The sequence below is a fragment of the Brachycentrus maculatus genome, unplaced genomic scaffold (assembly GCF_059751285.1).
Source record: "Brachycentrus maculatus isolate JH-2025_06_01 unplaced genomic scaffold, ASM5975128v1 h1tg000035l, whole genome shotgun sequence".
NCBI classification, from domain to species: Eukaryota; Metazoa; Arthropoda; class Insecta; order Trichoptera; family Brachycentridae; genus Brachycentrus; species Brachycentrus maculatus.
Window position 1 is genome coordinate 139389 of NW_028280789.1, and position 27833 is coordinate 167221.

The following is a 27833-nucleotide window of genomic DNA, read 5'->3' on the forward strand; positions in this document are numbered from 1 at the left end:
CATAAACCGCTATCAATGATGTCACTATTAGTTATGCTTTTCGACGACAGATGGCAGTAGAAGTATGACAGTTGGTAATGTTTTAAAATATTGAGTTATTAAATTTATTAGTATAAGTTAAATAAGGCCTAAATGAATTTCAAAATTTAAGTCAAATAACACGTCGTCAATACAATATTATAATTTACTGTCTTTTGTACCAGTTACCCGTGATAAGTATGAAAAATAATTAATAAGGATCAACAGGAAAATTATTTTCCCGGTCAAATGTTTGAATTTGGCGGGAAGTCGATTATTATGATTGATTGTAAAAAAAAATTGGCATCACTGTGTTGAGAAAGAATTAAGCGTCAATATTTTGTGTCTCTTTCTCTCTCTCCACACAACGCTGCCGCATTTCCTTTACCTACCTTTATAACTTGTGTGGGTACAAAAAAAACATACATTCATGCATACATAGGTGGGTATATAAATTAATTAGTTGCCACATGCGAGATCAGTGCCTCTTAGATATAAATATAAAGCGGATAGTTGGGGCAAATTTAATTCATTATGAAATTCAGCCCTCTAGTCTAGACTCTCAAAAATAGTCATGTCTTTATATTTTTGTTTTACAAACCTCCATCATCCTTCATCCTTCTATTTCATACCCATCTGTCAATGTTAACGATTACTTAATGACAAACTAAGTAAAATTGGTCCGGGTGCCATTGCCAACATTTTTAAACAATAAATATCTTGACTGTGCAATCAATTAAAACAATATATGAAAAAGCAGTAAGTTTTATTCCTACATATAAGCTATTTTCAATGTTATAAACGGGTTTACCAATAACGGCGTGAGCGACGTTACAAAATCTAAAATCGCAGAATACGGATATTATTGTTTTGAAGGCGCTGCTTGTAGTGTTGCCAGTTGATAGATTTGTTTAGCTTGTGGTACTTGTCAACTTTTCAAGTTGTCATTTCATTTCATCTTCGGCGACCTTTTCGCCGCTGGCATTCCGTTAAGTTGCATTGTGTTACCGAATAAATGCAACAGAACGGAATTAAAAAACGATGAAATAGTGCTTGTGCTTATAAGTGACATTTTGGTTCAAGGTACGTACGAAAACAAATTCATATTCATTTAAATTTACCACCCCAACCGAGAGATAAGGTATTTTTCCCTACCAATTTTTTGACATTTCAACAACACATTTCATTATTTATTATATATTTTCTGACTTTCGTTTCAACGGTTTATACATTTAAACAAATTAGACATGCTTCACGTATTCAAGCTCGTATTTTTCAATATATTTCATCGGAAATGTATGATTTTTATCAACTTTATTTTGCGCTAATGTGATTACTTCGTTACCATGTGTTGTATTTTCGCATTCTTATGATTGTGTTCGTTGCAAACTGCAACCAAAGTGTGTGTGTGCCTTTCATAGCGAATGGGAACGATAATCATTGAATGTAATGAAATATTTCCTGCCAATGCCGATATTTGAGTTTGGCTGAACGGAAAATAAATGGCGTACCGTATTAATAATTCATAACAGAACGTCAGGAAAATGACCCGTCAATATAATATAAAATACATACATATATAATAATGTACATACATAATATATACGGCATATGTACAATATAATATCCCTGATTTGATTTATTGATTACATTTCTTTTGTTGGATATATGATTTCAATTATCCTTTGTTTTAATTCCTTTAGCCTAGTAATGGAAGATAAAGGAACGTTATATAAATGAAACTACTATATGTTGAGTGTGTAAAATGACCCGTCAATATAATATAAAATACATACATATCGCTCACTCCTTTCAAACACATCATAAATCAAAAAACTTGATTTTTCAGGAGAACGTTTTTAAAGTTAAAAAATATTACACAATGTATTAAAAATAAATATCAAGCCACTTATTGAACTTTTTACTTTGTAACAGATATTTTTAGGTAAAACCTGAAGGATTTTTCTCCATTTGAAAAATGTTGAGAAAATTTAAAAAAATAATTAAACAATACCTTTTCTTTAAAATTCAAAAACAACACTTTCTGCCCTGTGGCGGGTAAATATTAAGTTAAAAATATACCGTTTTAGCTGGGATATAGTACATTTTCTGGGCATTCCGAAAACATGCACAACTCAAAATTCACGATTTTTGATTTATGATGTTCTTGAAAGGAGTGAGTGAAGTGTGATTGTCAATCATTGGTAGAAGGGTTAATGTTACAGTGTATAAAGTGATCACTTAAACTAGCCTATGACAGGTTGTAAACCCTGCAAATATTGAGATTTTCATAATCTTCTTTGTCTGTGTTGAGATGGCCGCCACGATGATGATAGTGATGAAATAAATATATTTTTTTATGAATAGTAAACAACTTTGATATCATATCCGACCTTTCTAAAAAGCAAAACGTATGGATCCTGCATACTGCCAGTGAATACATATCCACTGGAGACTAGCCCTGACAAAAAAGTAGAGAAGCTCAAATGCACACGGCTATCCATTACAAGATACATCGCTCACTCCTTTCAAGAACGTCATAAAGCAAAAAACTTGATTTTTCAGGAGAATGTTTTTAAAGTTTAAAAATATAATACAATGTATTAAAAATAAATACCAAGCCACTTATTGAACTTTTTACTGTGCCACAGATCTTTTTAAGTTAAACCTGAAGGTTTTTTCTCCATTTGAAAAATAACTAGTTTATTTTAAAAAAATAATTAAACAATACCTTTTCTTCAAAATGCAAAAACAACACTTTCTACCCTGTAGCGGGTAAATATTAAGTTAAAAATATGCCTCTTTTGCTGGGATATAGTACATTTTCTGGGCATTCCGAATACATGCACAACTGAAAATGGACGATTTTTTATTTATGACGTTCTTGAAAGGAATGAGCGACTTGTTTAATTTCGTAAGTAGCATTTATCCTAAGATTTATCAGGTATGTTGGGTCAAGAGTCGAAATAATCGGCGGGTGTGTATGAGGATGTGCATGAATGTGGAAGAGGCTAAGAATGTTTACAAAAACAGAGTGGTGTGGCGTTCTGTTCTCTCTGCCTACCCCTGCGGCGAAGCGGTGTGATGGTTAGTTAGTTAGATAGTATTTATCCTCTAATGACAACCTCTTTCACATGCGAGTTCTCAACACTATCTACGGTTGAGTTGAGTATACTTTAACTTAAATTAATTAACCTATGACAGGTCATAAGAGCTGTAAATACCTAGACTTCCATATTCTTATTCATCTATGTTGAGATATCAATATAAAATAATGTAAACTGATTTGGTCTATTTTATAAAAATAGCAAAAGAACTACTTAGTTGCCATTTTGAACAGTCAAATTATTATGAATAATTAATATTTTTTTATTGTTTGTTTGTATTTAAGTATGCATATAAATTGAGAGATCACATTTTTTTAAATTTTATTATGAGTTATCAAAGTTTAATATGTAAATTTTTAAATTAAAATAAAATTTCCTTATGGATTGGTGTCTTTGACTCCCCCATTTGCGAGTGTCGTTTCGAAGAGGAAGACCTTAACCACATATTCTTTGTTTGCCCAATAAATGATAAAATGCCAAATTTGTTCAAATCTCTGGCCCCGCTTATTCCCCTCCCTACAGATATCCATCTCATCCTGGCGAGCAGGAACCCAATTTTGTACAGACTGTTAGTTGTTTTTCTGAAATTAAATGCAATAAATTTATAGTTTATCTTTATAATTTATAGTCTATCATATTTTATAATTAAGAATTCAATTAACTTGACATTGGCAAATGCATTGTATTACATGTGCAACGCCATTCCATATTAAAAAAATATATATATTATATTATTTGTAAAAGCTGTATTTACTCATTTTGTATAAGAAAAGAATCTAGCCATTGCAAATTTTCTACTTTCCCTCGCCTATAGTCCCTCCTTCCTGGAGGTGTTCCTAGTATATCAGTCTAACTAACTAACTAACTAACCATCACGCCGCTTCTCCGCAGGGGTAGGCCGAGAGAATAGAACGCCACACCACTCTGTCCTTGCAAACATTCTTCGCCTCTTCCACGTTCATGCATCTCCTCATACATACCCGCCGATTGTTTCGACTCCTGACCTGACCACTTTCAAGTATTTGGCATACTTGATCGTTCCAAGTTTTTCTCGGTCTTCTTCTGCTCCTTTTTCCAACTACATTTGCCTCATAAATTTGTTTAACCGTTCTTTCCTCACTCATACGTTCCACATGTCCAAACCATCTCAACACACCATAATTTTATCGATAATACTTATCTCAGCCTTGGATTCTTTCCTTATTTCATCATTCGAACATCTATCAATCATCGTTTTGCCACACATTCGTCTGAGAGATCGCATTTCGACTGCATTAAGTCTGCTTTCATCCTTCTTTTGCCAACTCCATGCTTCGCTTCCATACATAAGGGTTGGAAGTATTTGGCATACTTGATCATGCCAAGTTTTTCTCGGTCTTCCTCAGCTCCTTTTTCCAATTACATTCGCCTCATAAATAATTCCGTGGTAAAATCTAATCATTTATAATTTAAATTTAAGTCATTAAATACCACTTTATCTTAAAATCCATTGAATCTTAAAATTCAATGCATTCCGCAACCATATATGAAGTCTAAATTTTAGAGTGTTAGACTTATCTTTACATACGATGCTTGAAAATTATGCGAAAAACAACGAAACACATGTCACAATAAATTTTAAGAAATAGTAGTATTTACTAAGTAAAACTCAAATTAAAACTGATAGTTTAATAGTTTGAGTATTATATATGTGAACAAAAATCCGAGCATTAAGTGGTAAAGGTGGTATGGACATATGGAGCAAATGGATTTCGAGACAGTTAAAGATATCGTAGTCATACGGGAGAAAGTGACCAAGTGCATTTTGCAAGTGACTATTTGATATCTTACTAGCTTAATACTGCCCTGAAAAACATCCCAAAGCGATTTAAAACTTGGAAGTATAATGTATTGACTTGTTAAAAATGACTAACTGCATTGGTGTTAATTTTCTTGCCAAGCAAATGTGACTCAAATGGCCCTCCTGAACATTTTACGTTTTGTTAGTTGGTCACTTTCTCCTGTACGGCTTCGATATGAGAAATGCACTCTTTCTATTTTCTTTCTTTTACATTTAATCAGACTAGGCCTATAGCTAGTGTGAATATAATATTTTACTTAATTAATTCATTCAAACCCTTATCCGCACCCCAATGGTGCATAGGGCACTGCATCATATAAACGCAGTGTTGTCTTGATCATTAACACATGAAGGAAAGGTGATCAGCCCTTCGCTTCAGGTACCTGTCCAGGGTAATATTGAATAAATATTAGAGTGAAAAAATCACTTGTATTTATTTGACCCTCCCTGGGAATAGAACCCGGGACCTCCAGTACGGTAGCCGTGCGTGCTGACCATTACACTACGGAGGCGTACAAATTAATACGTACTTAATTAATATGCCCGTATATTGACTTTTGCTACCATGCCTTATTGAATATCGTAAGTATATCGACCTTGAAATAAGCATGCAAGCTTTATAGTTAGCAGTGGTGGCAGTCCTTCACTTAGATCAATATACACGGTTGAACTCAAGTAACCTTATACTGTATTCTGCTTGTCTACATATCGCTCACTCCTTTCAAGAACGTCATAAATAAAAAAACATGATTTTTCAGGAGAACGTTTTCAAAGTTTAAAAATATAATGCAATGTATTAAAAATAAATATCAAGCCACTAAGCCAGATCGTTTGAGATGAAACCTGAAGGTTTTTTCTCCATTTGAAAAATATTTATTATATTTAGAAAACATAATTAAACAATACCTTTTCTTCAAAATGCAAAAACAACACTTTCTGCCCTGTAGCGGGTAATTATTATGTTTAAAATATGCCGCTTTTGCTGGGATATAGTACATTTTCTGGGCATTCCGAAAACATGCACAACTGAAAATTGACGAATTTTTATTTATGACGTTCTTGAAAAGAGTGAGCGATATCTCCTTATATTAAACAGTATAGCGTACAATTATGCAACATGGAAGCCATCCTTAACAGTCAGCTTATCAAGATATGTTTATATGTATATATGTATAAAATATTTTGTATGTTAAAAAAAATAATAAAACAATACCTTTTCTTCAAAATGCAAACACAACACTTTCTGCCCTGTAGCGGGTAAATATTAAGTTAAAAATATGCCGCTTTTGCTGGGATATGGTACATTTTTTGGCATTCCGAAAACATGTATAAACTGAAAATTTTCGATTTTTAATATATCGCTCATTCCTTTCAAGAACGATAAAAATCAAAAAACTTGATTTTTCAGGAAAACGTTTTTAATGTTTAAAAATATAACACAATGTATTAAAAATAAATATCAAGCCACTTATTGAACTTTTTACTCTGCAACAGATCTTTTAAAGTAAAACCTGAAGGTTTTTTCTGCATTTGAAAAATATTTTGTATATTTTAAAAAATATTTAAACAATACCTTTTCTTCAAAATGCAAAAATGACACTTTCTGCCCTGTAGCGGGTAAATACTAAGTTTAAAATATGCCGCTTTTGCTGGGATATAGTACATTTTCTGGGCATTCCGAAAACATGCATAACTCAAAATTGGCGATGTTTGATTTATGACGTTCTTGAAAGGAGTGAGCGAAATGTGGAATCGTTTAATTGGCTTTATTTTTATTTATGTAACTACTTTTGTTAATGTTTATTATTGGTAATGTAACCTTTTTTATTATATACTTTTTTTTTTATGTAAAGCAGTACAATTCCCGAACAAATAAAATAACACTTCACAGACCGCACAATTTCGCCGAAATATCAAGCCTGAAACCGCATGTTTTTTGCAAAAATTAGCAATTTAAGTCGGCGTCATATTTTGGCCATGCGTTATCAACCGCATACATAACGTTTGTAGTCACTATATCACTAGTCTGTTTTTGGTTGGTTGGAAGATATTGCTTTTTAGCAATAAGCCCGCCAATGTACTTATTTATTTTCTGTACATGAAGTTTAAATAAATAAATAACTCGAGGAACCTGTATTCAAAAGAACGTAACCTTACCTAATTCGGAACATCTGTATTCAAAAGAACGTAACCTAACGTAATTCGAAACATCTGTATTCAAAAGAACGTAACCTAACCTAATTCGAAACATCTGTATTTAAAAGAACGTAACCTAACCCAATTCGAAAAAGCTGTATTCAAAAGAACGTAACCTAACCTAATTCGAAAAAGCTGTATTCAAAAGAACGTAACCTAGCCTAAATCGTAACATCTGTATTCAAAAGGACCTAACCTAACATAACTCGTAAAATTAGTGAAGGACATTGGTACTATAAACCAAGTTAAGGCACAAAAAGCTCCTGATGGGCCTACACTAAATTATCCCTCCTGTTCCCAACACAAATTAAAATTAAACACTTTTTAGCTAGAAGAAACAAAAATGCACTTAATGATTTATTGACCTAATCCGAAACACCTGTATTCAAAAGGACCTAACCTAACCCAACTCGAAATACGTGTATTCAAAAGAACCTAACCTTGCCTAACTCGAAACGCGTGTATTTAAAAGAGCTCATGTCATTATTATACGACAATATTATTGTAATCCTTGTCTAAACTAAAATCTTTTAGATATGACGTGGTCGCATGTCGCAGATTAGCCACTATCTTTAAAGAAATGTAGCTGTCATCGCTCGTGGATCAAATAATGAAAACATTTATCATAATTATTAGGCATTTTATTATCAACAAGAATTTTTTTTCTAGCTGTATCCGGCCTCGCGTTGCTGTGGCTGAATTTGGTTAAATGGATAAGAATTAAAATAGAAAGCACACATTTCTAATTCGTATAATTTACAATGCCTGTGAAGCAATGAAAATGTTTAAAATCTTTGGAAAAACAATGCGATAGATTTGTTTTTATTTATAAAAGAGAATTATTTGTGTTTTTATAATTAAAATTTAACTATGTTTTAAAATCACTGTAAATATTTTATTATGACATAATTTTATATAATGTCTACCGGTTAGCTTCGAAACCGGTAGACATTATAATTATTTTATAATAAAATATTTATAGTGATTTTAAAACAAAGCTACATTTTCATTATAAAATGGAAAATCACAAAGTTAGTGCTTCAAATATATAAATTATATTCGTGTTTTTTATTATTTACACAAATATTTCAATTTCATACTATTTCTGTGAGACTAAGGTATTCAGGTATTCCGGTATTTCTGTGAGCGAAATAGGTATCAAATTGTGGTAGAGTGGGTTCGAACCGAGAAACTCTTACTTAAAAGTCCGCGACACTAACCACGGGACCACAACCCGACTTAAAATGCTTAATAATGACCGATGTCAAGAAGCACGCTGTCCGCCGTGAGCAATGTTTACCATTACTTGTGTTGCTGTTACGTTCAACAGATAACTCTGAAATTGCGGTTATTATTTTTTTATAAAAGTATTTTTTTATCCGTCATAAGTTAAAAAAAACGCCTGGAGCAGGTAATATAAATTTGAATGCGGTGCCTGCAAGCCCTAAACGTACTCCCAGTTCTTTTTGAAGAGTGCCACTTTTAAATGCGGTGTGTGCAAACCCTAATCGCATTAATAATAAAAACCCCTATCCGCACCCCAATGGTGCATAGGGCACTGCGTCATATAAACGCAGTGTTATCTTGATGGTTTACACATGAAGGAAAGGTGATCAGCCCTCCGCTTCAGGTACCCAGTCCAGGGTAATATTGAATAAATATGACAGTGAAAAAATCACTTATATTTATTTTACCCCCCTTGGGAATCGAACCCGGTATCTCCAGAACGGTAGCCGAGCGTGCTGACCATTACACTACGGAGGCGGACTAATCGCATTAAAATAATATAATATTGTTGTTCATTATAAATTCGATCTAATAACGAGAAATTCGCAGTACTTTGCCCCACGTTTTTTGCGCGGCCATTTTTCGACAAAAAATGAACGCCACGTTTCGGCCCAAGCTGGAAATTGTATGTTATGCATTATAATGTAATAGTTCCACTAGTGATGCGATGATTGGAATAGGAAAAATCGCAAATCGACTTATTCGATTATTTAAAATATGTAGATTTCGAAACGGAATGGAAAATAATCGCAAATCGACGTATTCGATTATTTAAAATATGTCGATTTCGGAACGGAATGGAAGATAATCGCAAATCGACTTATTCGATTATTTCGAACATATCGATTTCAATTTCAATTCGATTGCTCATTATCGACAAGCAATATTGAAGATTTTATTTTATATTCATTCATTTAAAACGTCTGAAAAAGTTATTTTTGTACTGCTTATAATTTGGCTAGTTATTTTATCCACAACATTTTGAGTGTGTCCAAATACTTGTTCACAAATCTGAGTTTTCTTCAATATGGAGTTATTTTTACATTTTTGACATGTCAGCATAGATGACAAAATATATAGAAGTGTGGACATTTACGGGGCTTGTGACCTGTTGAAGGCGCGCGCGCACACACACACACACACACACACACACACACACACACACACACACACACACACACACACACACACACACACACACACACACACACACACACACACACACACACGGGTATACATACATAATAATAAATAATAATAAAACCCTTATCCGCACCCCAATGGTGCATAGGGCACTGTGTCATATAAACGCAGCGTTATCTTGATCGTTTACACATGAAGGAAAGGTGATCAAGGTCCATGGTAATATTGAATAAATATTACAGTGAAAAAATCACTTATATTTATTTTACCCCCCTTGGGAATCGAACCCGGGACCACCAGAACGGTAGCCGAGCGTGCTGACCATTACACTACGGAGGCGGATACATATATGTTTGTATTATCATTATTATTGTATTTTATAGATTGATTTAATTTTTTTTTATTAAGCTATGCCGTTTTACGTGAATGTTAAAATTACTGTAAATGGTAAAGCGCCTTTAAAGGTGATTCATCTCGCGAAAACGGCGGTACATAAATTATTTTATACATAATAACAGTTCGATCATTTTGTTCGATTGATTAGTCACATCACTAATTCTCACTATCTCCACGTTGCCTCGATCGCGATGTATTGCATTTGTATTTACACGATATGCTTAGGTATGTACATATGTATGTATTGTGTATTGGCGAGACGAGATAAATATAACGCCGCGCCGGGCAGAGTCCAACTGACTCCCAATGGTATTTGTTTGATTGATTCAAACGTACTTTATTTAGCTTCCGATACTTATTCTATCCCCCTTATCCGCATCCAATGGTGCATAGGGCACTGCGTCATATAAACGCAGTGTTATCTTGATCGCTTACACATGTAGGAAAGGTGATCAGCCCTCCGCTTCAGGTACCAGTCCAGGGTAATATTGAATAAATATGACAGTGAAAAAGTCATTTATATTTATTTTACCCCCCTTGGGTACTTTATTTAACTTCCGATACTTATTCTATCCCCCTTATCCGCATCCAATGGTGCATAGGGCACTGCCTCGTATAGACGCAGTGTTGTATTGATCGTTACTATCTGTGATCACTTCTGCGCTTCCGGGTCCAGTCCAGGGTAATATTAAATTAATATTGGAGCGTAAAATCGCTAATATTTATTTTCAAACCCCCCCCCCCCTCTGGGAATCGAAAACGGGACCTTCAGCACGGTAGCCAATCGCGCTGACCACTATACTACGGAGGCGAAAAATTAATGTGTAAATAAAAATATTAACGTTGATTTGTTCAAATTCTTAAATCTCTTAAAGTCGATTGCCTCGAAAATTTCACACAACGTTGAGTTCAAATAGACGCGCATGATTTTATATACGTCCAACAGGTAAAACCACACTTTAAAAAAGGTTTTGTTACTGCAATGGCAGCGCCATCTGTTGAACGTAACAGCAACTCACAAAGACTAAATATTGCTCATGGCGGACAGCGTGCTTCTTGACAGCTGCCAAAATATTTTTCACTCATAAACGTTTTGAAATTATAGAAATGTTTGATTTCTATTTTCTTTCTTTTCCATTTAATAAGCTGAGCCACAGCAATGTGTGATGCAGCTAGTTTTTTTTATTAAATATTTGGAAAATTGATCAAGTGGTTGCGTGTGTATATGCGCTGGCGAAAGAGGTAAGAGTCTGAAGGAGGATCTACATAAAGAAAAGTGCAGATACTGCTTTTGATAAAGAAACATACAAGCTAGATACTGGTTCGTAACCGGATATCGATTTCATCTCGAGATAGACCGGAAGTGTTTCTAAACGAATTTCTCATCAAAAAGGTGCAATCAAATAAATTAAATAAATAAATTTAAAACATCGCAACATTGCTCCATTATTTTTTTTTAAAACGTAAAAATCTCAGTATTTTGAGTGTCTAAATTTTTGCTCACAAATTCTGGTTTCTGCTCCGCTTTGGAGTTATGAAGAAGAATATAATTTACACCATACCCTTTTTTTTAATCTCTGAATGTTTTTATACCATACCCTTTTTTTAATCTCTGAATGTTTTTATACCATACCCTTTTTTTAATCTCTGAATGTTTTTATACCATACCCTTTTTTTATTCTCTGAATGTTTTTATACCATACCCTTTTTTTAAAATCTCTGAATGTTTTTATACCATACCCTTTTTTTTAATCTCTGAATGTTTTATACCATACCCTTTTTTTAATCTTGAATGTTTTTATACCATACCCTTTTTTTTAATCTCTGAATGTTTTTATACCATACCCTTTTTTTAATCTCTGAATGTTTTTATACCATACCCCTTTTTTTAAATCTCTGAATGTTTTTATACCATACCCTTTTTTTTAAATCTCTGAATGTTTTTATACCATACCCTTTTTTTTAATCTCTGAATGTTTTTATACCATACCTTTTTAAAAAAAATCTTTTAATGTTTTTTAATAGTTTTATAACATAAATGTGGAATTGTTTAATTGGCTTTTTTTTAACGTAACTATTTTTGTTAATGTAATGTAATGTTTATTATTGTTAATGTAACTATTGTTTATTGTATATTTTTTATATGTAAGCTGTACAATTCCCGAACAAATAAAATAAAAATAAATTAAAAAATAAATTAAATATGGAAGTCTGGGTGTTTACAGGGCTTACGAGCTGTCATAGGCGTGTATGTAATAATAATTCGGGAAGAATTTATATACATTTCATGAAGGTTTTTGCTGATAAAACTTACTAATTTTGTACACAGGTGTCGCCGAACACCTGTATAAAGTGGTCACTCAAACCAGCCTTTGACATGTCGTAAGCACTGTAAATGTCCAGACTTCGATATTCTACTTCAACAATCATATACATTGAGATGTCCATACATTTTTTATAATTTCTGTTTCAAACTTCAAACTGTATTTTTGTGTGTGTGTGTGTGTGTGCGGGCATGTGCGTGTGTGTGTGTGTGTACATTGCAGTTATTACATTGCATTCATTACTGAGACTCTTGTTGAATCTTTTCCCTCTCTTGTCACTTTCCTCACCTCCACATACAATAAATCTCAGGAGTAGTCTTTTCTGCAGTTAAAGTTTGCCTGATTTATCTCAGGAGTGGTTTTTTTGCAGCTAAAGTTTGCTTGGGTTATCTTGGAAGCAGTCTTTTCAGCACTTAATTTGCCTGAGTTATGTTTTTTTTTTTATTAACATAAATTATATACATTTATTTAAATCACAGTTTTAACACATTAATTACGGCAATGTTTTGATAAAACTGTATCTTGAGGCGGGCGACATTAGACAGCTGTCCGGAAATATAAAATATGTCAGTGAACTTCATATTTTGAACTTGAGGTTGAACTCGAAAACAATACAAAAACGGTTAAATGGTCTCTAACGTCTCAAAATAAAATTATGTTAGTCCACAAATCACAAAAGTAAAAAAAAATGTTAAAAACACTAATAAAATATCAGAAAATAACAATACAGTTTTACAACCGCCGAAAACTCAAAATCTGCGAATAAAAAATGATTTATGGGCTTTCCCCACACGCGTTTATTGCTTTGTAAGTACCAACTGCCAACTTAAGTAAAAGACAATGATCTTTGTATTTTATTTCATTTTAGGACAAAGAAAAAAACACACCTTCTGTATCCATTGTTTAAAGTTAATTTGTAACATTTCCTTCAAAACAGATTTCGACCATTTGCTATGTTTTGAACCAGTAAATATCAGTATTATTTTTTATATTACAACGACATCTATCCACTACACAACAAAAGCAAAAAGGCCAAGAGATTAGAAGTTTATGACGTGTTTTTTGTATACTAAATTGAAGGTAGCCGAAATGCACAAAAATGTGCACCCCGCCACCACACAAGGTTTCTGAAACGCACAAATATGTGCACACCGTACACAATGTGTTAAACAATTTTTGCAGAGACCCACCAAGCCACCTTGTGTGTCTTGTCGGTGGAGTTCTTTTTTAATACGTTTTAATTGTTTTTAAACAATTTTAACCTAATATACACACAAAAAAGAGAGAAAAATTAAGAACATAAATATTTTACAATTTTCATGAAATTAACTGTTGATCATGTACCCGTTCCTTTATTTTGCCTTTGTTCCATATTTTATTTTGACCTCTAACATCCGTCGGTAACAAATTAAAAATGTTCGGAGCGATATATTGCAGTGTTCGACTCCCATATTTACTGTTAATTCTTGGGACTTTCAAATCTTCGTTGTGTGTAAATTGTGTATCATGGCTGTTTCGGCCAAAATCTGTGTATTTTTCAGAATAATTTATGTATTAAAATAATATAATAATAATAAATAATAAAACCCTTATCCGCACCCCAATGGTGCATAGGGCACTGCGTCATATAAATGCAGTGTTATCTCGATCGTTTACACATGAAGGAAAGGTGATCAGCCCTCCGCTTCAGGTACCAGTCCAGGGTAATATTGAATAAATATGACAGTGAAAAAATCACTTATATTTATTTTACCCCCCTTGGGAATCGAACCCGGGACCTCCAGAACGGTAGCCGAGCGTGCTGACCATTACACTACGGAGGCGGACAAAAATAGTATTAATAAATGTACGCGAGAAAAACAAAGAGACGCAGTTCATCGACTTATATTTTGTTTATAATATTGTCCCCACCACGTGTAGCTCCTTTAAAATCGTATATAAGGGGTGGCGGACAAAATTTTGTGTGCTCAGATTAAATAATATTCAAAACGTGTATACGCCGCGCTCGCTCTGTTTTTATATTGGTGTCACTTTGTTCTTCTCGCCCTTGTGTTTAGTAATTATCGATATGTTGGTGTAATTTTGTTATTTTCACATTTATAACTTTGTAATTTTTAATAAATGAAAGATTGTCTTCATTTGCGCGTTTCCGTCTTCCTAATGAAAAGTGTTCCAGTACCGTTAGCAGTAACAATGGCTGTGTACTAAAAGATTTCGATAATTTTGTCTAGTTTGTTGTTCAACGATGATACTCGTCCACAATATTCCACGTACCGGCAGTAATTTTTAATGTTTATATATCAAGATTGGATTGTCCCTTTGATTATATATATGACTGGGTACAATTTTTTTTATTATGAAATATTGCAGATTTTCAACCATTTTAAAATTTGTTTTCGTCGAATATCCCCAAGACTTGCATTCTACTAAAGAAAAGTAAATAATCTTTAAGGCCTGATTGAGAGTGGTCTTTTCTGCAGGTAAAGTTTACCCGAGTTATCTCGGTAGTGGTCTTTTCTGCATTTAAAGTTTACCCAAGTTATCTCGGGAGTGGTCTTTTCTGCAGGTAAAGTTTACCCGAGTTATCTCGGTAGTGGTCTTTTCTGCATTTAAAGTTTACCCAAGTTATCTCGGGAGTGGTCTTTTCTACAGGTAAAGTTTGCCCGAGCTGTCTCAGGTGTAGTCTTTAAGTGGTCAACTAAAATAACTCATTTGTTTTGTTTACAGCTTTTGCTGACTTTGCTGCTTGAGGTAACAACTTCGTCTTTGAACCGCACCAAAGGCAGAAGGAAGCTTGACTTGAAAAACTGCATTTTGATCTCTATTCAAAATGTCCGCTCTCAAGATGGTGGTCACTCTTGCTGCGAAGAACATAACCTCCAATGGCTTTGCAGCGTGGAAAACCAGCACTTTAAAATACGTAAGTTTGTTTTAGAAATTAAACAGAACCTTAACATAAATACATTTACAATAATGAATAACAAATAAAACAGGTAATTAATTGTAACATTCCAATTACAATTTCAAGAACGACATAAATCAAAAATCGTCGATTTTCAGTTGTGCATGTTTTCGGAATGCCCAGAAAATGCTACAAAAAACTACATCCTAGCAAAAGAAGCATATTTTTAGCTTAATATTTACGCGCTACAGGGCAGAAAGTGTTAGTTTTTGCATTTTGAAGAAAAGGTATTGTTTAATTATTTTTTTGAATGACTAAATATTTTTCAAATGGAGAAAAAACCTTCAGGTTTTACTTAAAAAGATGTGTTGCACAATAAAAAGTTCAATAAGTGGCTTGATATTTATTTTTAATACATTGTATTATATTTTCAAACTTTAAAAACGATATGACGTTCTTGAAAGGAGTGAGCGAAATGTTAAATGAGTTAAAAGTAAACAGCAAGAATAAAATATAGCAAAAGTTAAGTAGATTAATAGGCAAACTTAATTCAGAGCTAAAGTAAAAATTAAAACGTAAACAGTTATAAGATGTACAAGTTGAGAAGAGTTTTAATGTAAAAATAAGTGCTATAAGGCAACAGCAAAAAAAACAGCAAACACATAAAACAGAAAACATACGCAACAGATACGTAGCTATTCATATATTGATACGTAGCATCAATACATATATGGAAGTGAAACATGGAGTTGGCAAAAGAAGGATGAAAGTAGACTGAATGCAGTCGAAATGCGATCTCTCAGAAGAATGTGCGACAAAACGATGCATGATAGATGTTTCAATAGTGAAATAAGGAAGGAATGCAAAGCTGAGATAAGCATTATCGATAAAATTAAGAAAGGTGTGTTGAGATGGTTTGGACATGTAGAACGAATGAGTGAGGAAAGAACGGTAAAACAAATTTATGAGGCGAACGAACGGGGAACCGACGTGATGGTTAGTTAGTTAGTCATCAATACATAAATCTCTCATGTGTGAACAAACCCAGCGCTGTAAACAAACAGTGTAATTTTGTATTGACTTTGTAGACTCTCTTTATCGTGCCGGTCTGTTGCAGCTAGTGATTTATGTGGTAATTTGTATAGGGCCATGCATCCCCGATGATCAGCGGGTTGTCCAGCATCCAGGCACGCCTGCTGAGCAGCCAGGATGTCACCAGGAACATCCAGTACATCAGCAACGACAAGGGCGTCAATCTCGAAAAGGACCCGGAAACATTCAAGTGAGACTAAATCATTCGTAGCTCTTGAACCTAGCCGTGTTTACATTGACTTGTGTCGCGTTGTGGTCCCGTGGTTAGTGTCGCGGACTCTAAGACAGAGTTTCTCGGTTCGAACCCACTCTACCACAATTTGAAACCTATTTCTAATAATGAGCCGCTTAGGCTCACAGAAATAGTATGAAATGGAAATATTTGTATAAATATAAAAAAAACACAAATATATATATATATATATATATATATATATATATATATATATATATATATATATATATATATATATATATATATATTTTAAATTTGCAACAATGGTCCTCTTAATTTTCTCTCTTACCCTTACCCGCAGCCAATGGTACATAGGGCACTGCATCGTATTAACGCAGTGTTATCTTGATCTTACTTATATGAAGGCAAGGTGATCCTTCCTGCGCTTCAGGGACCAGTTCAGGGTGTTAAATAAATATTTGAGTTCATCACTAATATTTATTTTCACTCCCACCTGGGAATCGAACCCGGGACCTCCAGTAAGTTAGCTAAACGCACTGACCACTATAGCTAAGTCTTAATTTAAGAGTTGTGTGTCTTGGAACTTTGAAGGACGAAGAGGGTGTACGATTTGTTCTTATTTTTTTATTATTTATAATATTTTTTTTTATCAGTAACATTAGACAGTCCGCCTCCGTAGTGTAATGGTCAGCACGCTCGGCTACCGTTCTGAAGGTCCCGGGTTCGATTCCCAGGGGGGGTGAAATAAATATTAGTGATTTTTTCACTGTCATATTTATTCAATATTACCCTGGACTGGTACCTGAAGCGGAGGGCTGATCACCTTTCCTTCATGTGTAAACGATCAAGATAACACTGCGTTTATAAGACGCAGTGCCTTATGCACCATTGGGGTGCGGATAAGGGTTTTATTAACATAGACAATGTGCGTTTGTCCACTAAACGAAATTACACGGAATTTTACCGTCCGGCACGTCAGTTTTAAAACGATGATTGGCTTGGACTGGCTTGTGCTTTTTTTTGTGCTCTTGATCGGTGCGTGAACACGTTGCGCGTAAATTCCATCACGCTAAACTGTCGTAGTCGCTTTCATTTTTCAAAACCAGACTTCCGAAATTCCGGGTAATGGACAGTTGCCCAATACGGGCTTTACTTATTGACATTCGATATATTTTTTTTATAATTGATACAATTTTTCATAGGTTGGTGAAGCCGATAGACAAGCCGCTCTGCATAATGCTGAACTGGATGCTGGCTAAGCAGAAGAACATCCACAAGTACGCCAAGCTGTATCTGGAGCAGGGCTACGACGTCCTCTCCGTCAGCTGCACCCCGTGGCAGCTGCTGTGGCCCATGAAGGGCTCCCAGGTTCGTAAACCTCACTCGCAACATCCCTCTTCGTAACTTCTAAATTTTGTTAGTGTGTACAGTAGAAATCCAACTATCCCAACTCCGACTATCGGAAAATACTACTATATTACACAAAGAAGGATTAATGATGAGAAAAGTGTTGTAGTATGGTATTACATATAACACTGTACTTGTATTTTTTTTTTTTTAAACAGAAATATTGCGTTTTTATTACTTAGACAAATATTTCTATTTCATACTATTTCTGTGAGCCTAAGCGGCTCATTATTAGAAATAGGTATCAAATTGTGGTAGAGTGGGTACGAACCGAGAAACTCTGACTTAAGAGTCCGCGACACTAACCACGGAACGACAACCGGACACAATTCTGTGTTGGGATAGTTCATAATTCACTTTGTGTAATACCACTTAAAAAGTGGAATTACACAAAGTGAACCATGGATGATGAGGAGAGTATTATGTATACAAGTATGGTATTACAACACTCTCCTTATAATTCATCTTTCACATTGTGTAATACCACTTAAAAAGTAGAATCACACACAGTGAACCATAGATGATAAGGAGAGTGCTATAGTATGGTATTATAACACTCACCTTTTAATTCACCTTTCACATTGTGTAATACCACTTAAAAAGTGGAATTACACAAAGTGAACCATGGATGATAAAGTGAGTGTTACTCACCGATCGCTTTGAAATTTTCACACATGTTTGCATTCGAATACATGTTTTTTTATGTACACCTGTGATAAGTTAAATATAACCACTTTTTTACCGCAATGCCGGCGCCATCTGTTGAATTTAACAACATTATATTCAATACTAACTCTGTTCATTGCAGACAGCTGCTGTCACTTGGCATTTTCAATTTTTTTTTATTGCATTGTTATTACTTATATTTTTTAATATTTTCATAGCTTTGTGAAATTATAAGAATTAAACTAAAAATATTAACTTAATTTTTCATTATTTTACATATGAAATTATGCAAATTTGAAATGTGTGCTTTGTACAGGAACCCCGGAAATCTGAACCTCACAAATCTGAAATCCCGGGAAATCCGAAATCCCGGGAAAACTGAAATACGGAGAAATAAAAAATCCCGGATGATCCGAATAAGATTTTGAAGAGAAATATCTGTAGGAAAACATTTAAAAATCACGCAAAGGGCGTTTGTCCACTACACGGAATTACACAGAATTTTACCGTCCGACACGTCAGTTAGCGTTTTAAAACGACGATTTTCGATTGAATTTACGCGCAACGTGTTCACGCACCGATCAAGAGCTCCGATCAGAAGAAAGATGGACAAAAGCACAAGCCAATCCAAACCAACCGTCATTTTAAAACGCTAACTGACGTGCCGGACAGTAAAATTACGCGGAATTCCGGGTAGTGGACAAGCGCCCAAAGACTGAAGCTAACATTTATTATCACTTTAAATTGTTATATTTAACCAATTATTTGTTTATAATTTATATTTGAAGAACTAACTTTGTAATTTTCTTTTTTATAATTAAAATGTAACTTTGTTTTAAAATCACTTTAGTGATTTATAGTGATTTTAAAACAAAATTACATTTTAATTATAAATGTAATTTACAACATTTTGAGTGTGTCCAAATACTTGTTCACAAAATCTGGATTATCTCCAATTACAGGAGTTATTTTCATATTATTTTTTGACATCTCATCAAAGATGAAGAAGAATATGGAAGTCTGGGCATTTACGGGGCTGACGACCGTCATCGGCTGGTTTAAGTGATCACTTTACACACGTGTAACATTCACCAATTCTACCCATTATTGACAACCACACTACTCAAATTCTTGGAAGTTCTTTATATATGAACCAATTTAGAACAATCAAGAACAAGGTTTCTAAATTGGTTCATATATAAAGAACTTCCAAGAATTTGAGTAGTGTGGTTGTCAATAATGGGTAGAATTGGTGAATGTTACACGTGTGTAAAGTGATCACTTAAACCAGCCGATGACGGTCGTCAGCCCCGTAAATGCCCAGACTTCCATATTCTTCTTCATCTTTGATGAGATGTCAAAAAATAATATAAATGTAATTATTTTTTTCATTATTGAAAAGTAAGCAAATTTTAGACTGGTGTTTTTTACGCCTGTGGACCGCTGGAGACAGGATTTGATAATTATGTTCATATAGTTAAGAGCTTAACAAAGAGATTGGTACATAATATTAATATAAAAACATTAAATATGTAATTCCTTCTTTTCTGCCTTTGAAATGAGGCCGGCGCAGAAGGTAAAAATACCCTTCCCATCCTTAACCGGTCAACTGCCAAAAGCATCTTAAGACGCATAATTTTCTGTGAACGGAGCGCCGCTCATACAAAAATTACGTCTTAAGACGCGCCGTTTTAAATGGGCTTTTAGTAAAGAAAATCAATTATTTAAAATGTACAAATATATTGAACGCACAGTGACATCTATTGAGAATATCTTTGCATACTTAGAATTGAAAAAGAATTTGTTTTTACCTTGTTTAAACGTAAATTAATGAGAGCTTTGGCGTTGGAACAACTAATGGCGCTCAGGGAAGTCCAATAATCCCCGAGTTGCCGTCACTGCTGAATCTGATGGCAGGGATTTTAGTGTCGATTCTGATGATTTATTATTTTTTTTTTTTAATTCATAGTGTGTGTGTGTGTATACTTTTAATATTAAACTAACATAAACAATTACTTTTGACTTATAATTTAGTTTTCATATTTTCTATGACAAATTTTGTGACAACCCTGCACCATGAACAATTAATTTAATGATCATGGATAAATGACTGCACGACTGGCGCTTTTTTCATTTTTTTGGTAAGTTTTATAAATAAATGTTAATACACTTTCAATAACGATATGTTTAGAAAGTTTTATTTTTGTCGTAAAATTTGCGGCGTGCTGGGTACCGCCGTACATTGCCGGCAGTTAACCGGCTAAGCATCAATCGACCAAACGGGTAGAAATACCTTTTTCATTTCCCGTCCCAAGTGTGGTTATAAAGTATACAGTACTGTACCTGTATATTGCTACTCTATTAAATTGAAATACGTACAAACGTTTGTGAAATTTGTATGCGGAGCGCAAATTGAATACTAGGCAGCATAGGGCCGTGCGTATAACGTAACTACTATAGTGGTCAGGTTAGGAGTCGTAACAATCGGCGGGTATGTATGAGGAGATGCATGAACGTGGAAGAGGCGAAGAATGTTTGCAAGGACAGAGTGGTGTGGCGCTCTATTCTCTCTGCCTACCCCTGCGGGGAAGCGGCGTGATGGTTAGTTAGTTAGTTAGTTATAGTGTATAAGTACTATGTACTGTATTACAAATTACTCGGCTATGAACTTTCCCAAATCTGGACAGGCCACAGCTCCAATTAGTTCAGATTTCCGGGGCTACACTGTATCTTCTTTCCTTTCTATTTAGCCAGACAAAGTCACAGCAAAGTGTGGCCGGATACAGCTAGTATATTCACAATGATTGATGCATTCAACACTATTTATTTACATTTTTACTATGCTTTGTATATAGCTGTATATATTTTGTAAACACACTGAACTCCCCATTTACATGATAGATATCGCTCACTCCTTTCAAGAACGTCATAAATCAAAAATCGTCAATTTTCAGCTGTGCATGTTTTCGGAATGCCCAAAAAATGTACTGTATCCCAGTAAAAGAGGCATATTTTTAACTTAATATTTACCCGCTACATACAGGGCAGAAAGTGTATTTTTGCATTTTGAAGAAAAGGTATTGTTTAATTATTTTTTTAAATATCCAAAATATTTTTCAAATGGAGAAAAAACCTTCAGGTTTACCTAAAAAGATCTGTTGCACAGTAAAATGTTCAGTAAGTGGCTTGATATTTATTTTTAATACATTGTATTATATTTTTAAACCTTAAATACGTTCTCCTGAAAAATCAAGTTTTTTGATAAATGACGTTCTTGGAAGGAGTGAGCGATATGTTCCACGCAATACTGTGTAAAAAAAGAATACTTAAATAAATAAATATAATATGGTGGATATGGTTTTCTCGTATAAAAATCAATTCAGGATATCATAAAAATTTAATTCATTATTGTTAATTGTTATTATATCTTTTTTTTTAATATTTAATAAAAATCTAAGGTGATAAAAATTATTCACCTAGCCCCATTCCGCATACCTCTCTGCGCATAGTATGTACCAAGTAGCAAGTACGATATTTTGAGTGTGTCCAAATCTTTCTTTACAAGCCTATTTTTGTTTGTAATGACTTTAAAACTATTTTTTATGAAAAATAAAAATAGGTGAGTCTAAGTGACAATAATTTTTTTTAAACATTTTGAGTGTGTTCAAATACTAGTTCACAAATCTGGATTATCTCCAATTATTTTTAGTAATATTTTTTGACATCTCAACATAGATGAGGAAGAATATGGAAGTCTGGGCATTTACGGGGCTCGCGGCTGTCATAGGCTGGTTTGTGATCACTTTACAAACGTGTATCGTTCACCAATTCTACCCATGATTGACAACCACACTACTCAAATTCTTGGAAATCGGATGAAAATGAAAATGAAAAGAAAAGCATTTTCATCTCACCAATAGATGTCTCTAGTGAAGTTCTAGTGATTCAAGAACAAAAATTTGAAATTGGTCCATATATATATCGTAGTCGTACAGGAGAAAGTGACCAACTAACAAAACGTAAAATGTCCTGAAGGGCCATTTAAGTCACTTTTGCTTGGCAAGAAAATAAAAATCAATGCAGTTAGTCATTTTTAACAAGTCAATATATTATACTTCCATGTTTAAAATCGCTTTGGGATTTTTTCAAGGCAATATAAAGCTAGTAAGATATCAAATAGTCAATAATCACGTTTTTGTACAAATGTGTGCATTAGTACGTTTTTTTCTCCTGTATGATTACGATATACATAAATTGAAGTTCCAAAAATTTGGAATTTTATAATTTTTTTGAGGGTCAAAATGGGTAAAACAGTTTGATTTATTTCATTTTTTTTGCACCATGCTATTTTGAAATTGCGTAAAAAGGGAGTTCAGTGTACCATAATGGCATTTTATTTATTGTATCGGCATTAACTTTGTGGTAAGATATGTTACAATGATTAAAGAAAATACTTGTTTTATACCACTTGAGTTTTATTAAAGACTACATGTTTCAGTTAAACTTCCATCATTCAGGTCTGTATAATAATGAATGATGGAAGTTTAACTTCTGAAACATGTAGTCTTTAATAAAAGTCAAGTGGTATAAAACAAGTGTTTTCTTTAATCATTGTACCATAATGGCAATGATTTCCTTGCAGCTAGTGGCCGGTGACCTGCTGAGATTCCTCGAGGCCAACAACACCAATTCATTCAATCCCCTAGTAATTCACAGCTTCAGCATTGGCGGATACGTGTTCGGGGAACTCCTGGTCCACGCCTCGCGTGACAAGCCCAGGTTGACACGATGATCCTTCAACGTAACTACGCACAGAGCTTCCTGTAAATCCCGTGTCCCTCCCGCTGTCCATCCCTAGTTTTATAAGCAAAGGCCGGACATCTTTAACGCAAACACATAATGTGAAAGTGACGCATTTAATTTATTTTTTTTAATTAAAAGATTCCGCAAGAATCTGCCAGCTGATGCTGCCCGTCAATTGGTAAATGTGTTTGTAATATATCATAAAACCCTTATCCGCACCCCAATGGTGCATAGGGCACTGCATCATATAAACGCAGCCTTATCTCGATCGTTAACACATGAAGGAAAGGTGATCAGCCCTCGGCTTCAGGTACCAGTCCATGGTAATATTGAATAAATATTATAGTGAAAAAAATCACTTATATTTTATTTTACCTACCCGGGACCTCCGGAACGGTAGGCGAGCGTGCTGACCATTACACTACGGAGGCCGACGAATATATAGAGTCAATTATTGTAGTGGTATATACACAAGTTCACCAAACAATTAAATATCTCAACTGCAATCAATATTAAAAATATTTCAGACGGATATCTTTACGCCTACGGACGGAAAAATTTAATAAAACCAACTAAGAACGCATTATGTCCGCCTCCGTAGTGTAATGATCAGCATGCTCGCCTACCGTTCTGGAGGTCCCGGGTTCGATTCCCATGGGGGTTTAATAAATATAAGTGATTTTTTCACTCTAATATTTATTCAATATTACACTGGACTGGTACCTGAAGTGGAGGGCTGATCACCTTTCCTTCATGTGTAATCGATCGAGATAACACTGCGTTTATATGAAGCAGTGCCCTATGCACCATTGGTGTGCGGTAAGGGATTATTAAGAACGCATTTGTTTGGATTGTTCATATCGTTGATATACAATTCCACAGTATTATTTTCTCCGATTTAATCACAGTAAAGTGCCCGTAGTGTTTTACAAAATTTTATTATCCTTTTTTTTTTACAAAAATGGCGCTTCATAAATTATCCAAAATTATTATTATACGAAATATACACAAAATGATTTGTCCTTAGGTAGCATTGCTAACATTTCTCATGTTTGCGTTAAAGATGTTTGTGCTTTTTGATTTTCAAGTTTAAATATGACAAATATAGCATTTTCAGAGCTTGTGAATATACCTTCATACTTTTATTATATTTTATAACTGTCATATATCGCTCACTCCTTTCAAGAACGTCATAAATCAAAATTTGTCAATTTTTAGTTACATTACAGTTATATTTTTAACTTAATATTTACCCGCTACAGGGCAGAAAGTGTTGTTTTTGCATTTTTAAGAAAAGGTATTGTTTGATTATATTTTTAAATAAACTAAATATTTTTCAAAAGGAGAAAAAACCTCAGGTTTTACCTAAAACGATCTGTTGCACAGTAAAAAGTTCAATAAGTGGCTTGATATTTATTTTTAATAAATTGTGTTACATTTTTAAACTTTATAAACGTTCTCCTGCAAAATCAAGTTTTTTGATTATTGATGTTCTTGAAAGGAGTGAGCGATATATATAAATTTTCTATGAATCATTGCTCCTCTCAGTCTCAATTCATTTCATTTCTATTGCCAACAAAGTCTTTTGCGTGGTTATCAAAAATTTTGCTTTGTCATATTTAAACTTATTTTGTAATTTGATTAATTAATAAATGATTAAAGGAAATAAATAATTAATTAATAGAATACACCAGATTCGAGATGGAGCTGTTAAGCATTCTGTCATGTTTAGAAAACAAGTTAATTATTTATTTATTTTATATTTTAGACTAAACTATCAAAATGCTCAAAAATAAAACACTACATCTCGGAATCTTCACTGATAGAATTACACATCGCTCACTCCTTTCAAGAACGTCATAAATCAATAATCGACAATTTTCAGTTGTGTGTGTTTTCGGAATGCCCAGAAAATGTACCACATCCCAGCAAAAGAGGCATATTTTTAACTCAATATTTACCCGCTACAGGGCAGAAAATGTTGTATTTGCATTTTGAAGAAAAGGTATTGTTTAATTATTTTTTTAAATGTACCAAATATTTTTCAAATGGAGAAAAAACCTTCAGGTTTTACCTAAAAAGATGTGTTGTACAGTAAAAAGTTCAATAAGTGGCTTGATATTTATTTTTAATACATTTTGTTATATTTTTAAACTTTAAAAAGATTCTCCTGAAAAATCAAGTTTTTTGATTTATGACGTTCTTGAAAGGAGTGAGCGATATGAAGGCATTTGGTGCAAAATAGAATGATCTATTACATTGTATGTTTAGATATCCATCTTGCAGCAAAAAAAAAACATATGTTTGAAATTTTCAACCAATTCACTGCTGAGATTTTTTCTCATATGTGTGCTAAAATTGTCGAAGACTGTTTTTTGCAAAAATGGTCCTTTTCATTAGGTGTGTGCAAAATCAACAGTTTTTTTCTCAAACGTCAACCGATTTTAGTGTTTCTTTCTGGTGTTAGTAGAGAACATATCAGGCCACTCAAAATTTGTAACAAATAGACTTAAACGCGTTTCAAAATAAATGCAGTTTGAGAAGAAAAAAGGAAAATTCTCATTTACAATAGTTTTTTTTATATTATTTTTTGACATCTCATCAAAGATGAAGAAGAATATGGAAGTCTGGGCATTTACGGGGCTGACGACCGTCATAGGCTGGTTTAAGTGATCACTTTACACACGTGTAACATTCACCAATTCTACCCATTATTGACAACCACACTACTCAAATTCTTGGAAGTTATATGAACCAATTTAGAAACCTTGTTCTTGAATCACTAGAACTTCACTAGAGACATCTATTGGTGAGATGTAAAGAAGCTTTTTATTAAGCAGAAACTCTTATATTAGTATGTGAGATCCGAATCCTGGATTATAATCACACACATGAGAAATGTCAGAAAATACCATTTTCATTTTTATTATTAAGCTTATAATTTGACCAGATAATTTATTTACAACATTTTGAGTGTGTCCAAATACTTGTTCACATAATCTGGATTATCTCCAATTACAGGAGTTATTTTCATATTATAATATAATATGAAAATAACTCCTGTAATTGGAGATAATCCAGATTTTGTGAACAAGTATTTGAACACACTCAAAATGTTGTAGTTTTTTTTTTAATTAAAAGAGAAATATTTGTGTTTTTGATATTAACACAAATATTTTAATTTTATACTGTTTCTGTGAGCTTAAGCGGCTCATGATTAGAAATAGGTATCAAATTGTGGTAGAGTGGGTTCAAACTGAGAAACTTTGTTCTTAGATTTCTTGAATGTTTTTCGCAGATACTTAGTGGCACATTTTATAAACTTTATAAAATTAAACACCTTTGTTTTAACCACTTTTTTATTATTAGTACACTTTTTAACTTACCGGTTTCAACAAAAACCTTGTCATCATCAGGGTTTATTAATATTATTTTTTGACATCTCATCAAAGATGAAGAAGAATATGGAAGTCTGGGCATTTACGGGGCTGACGACCGTCATCGGCTGGTTTAAGTGATCACTTTACATACGTGTAACATTCACCAATTCTACCCATTATTGACAACCAAGAATTTGAGTAGTGTACTCAAATTCTTGGAAGTTCTTTATACATGAACCAATTTAGAAACTTTGTTCTTGAATCACTAGAACTTCACTAGAGACATCTATTGGTGAGATGTAAAGAAGCTTTTTATTAAGCAGAAACTCTTATATTAAACCAGCCGATGACGTTCGTCAGCCCCGTAAATGCCCAGACTTCCATATTCTTCTTCATCTTTGATGATATGTCAAAAAATAATATGAAAATAACTCCTGTAATTGGAGATAATCCAGATTTTGTGAACAAGTATTTGGACACACTCAAAATGTTGTAGGGATTATTAAATTCTAAAACATTTAAATACTCAATTACATTCTCTTACCAAAAGCTTCCACACACCGGTAGGTTAAAAAGTGTACTAATAATAAAAAATAAGGTTAAAACAAAGGTATTTCATTGTATAAAGTTTGAATTAAGATATATTATTAGATTAAAACCAATATTTTTAGCTTTTCCACTTTATTTTTATTTGACCAGCGACCGGGTTTCGTCGTTACCGACATCATCAGACTGGTGGGAGGCTATACAAATTGTTATGTTATATATAAAAGAAGGCAGGAGTTGATAACCATGATTTGATATAGTTTTATTGAGAAATTAATTTAATTTGAGTGAATTTAAGTATTGCATGATATTAAAAATATTTTTTATAAAGGTTTTTTTGTATTGAGAGCACGATTTTATATAAAGTTATAATGTTATATAAAATCGTGCTCTCAATACAAAAAAACCTTTATAAAAAATATTTTTAATATCATACAATACTTAAATTCACTCAAATTAAATTAATTTCTCAATAAAATTATATCAAATCGTGGTTATCAACTCCTGCCTTCTTTTGTATATAACATAAC

At 33.5% G+C, this 27833-nt stretch overlaps 1 protein-coding gene across 2 annotated transcripts in view; it reads left to right on the forward strand.

Moving 5' to 3' along the window:
• Positions 1–899: 899 nt before the first annotated feature.
• The window catches only part of l(2)k09913 (transmembrane protein 53-like lethal (2) k09913), a 36293-nt gene continuing 9359 nt past the window's right edge, over positions 900–27833 (forward strand). The window contains exons 1-5 of one of the 2 annotated variants that reach the window (XM_088274704.1): positions 900–1101; positions 15039–15231; positions 16359–16495; positions 17704–17869; positions 23217–23353. In XM_088274704.1, the coding sequence (XP_088130830.1) occupies positions 15142–15231; positions 16359–16495; positions 17704–17869; positions 23217–23353 (530 nt within the window). In that variant the 5' untranslated portion in view covers positions 900–1101; positions 15039–15141. The remainder of the gene's footprint in view (positions 1102–15038; positions 15232–16358; positions 16496–17703; positions 17870–23216; positions 23354–27833) is intronic. The other variant, XM_088274713.1, reaches the window with a different exon arrangement.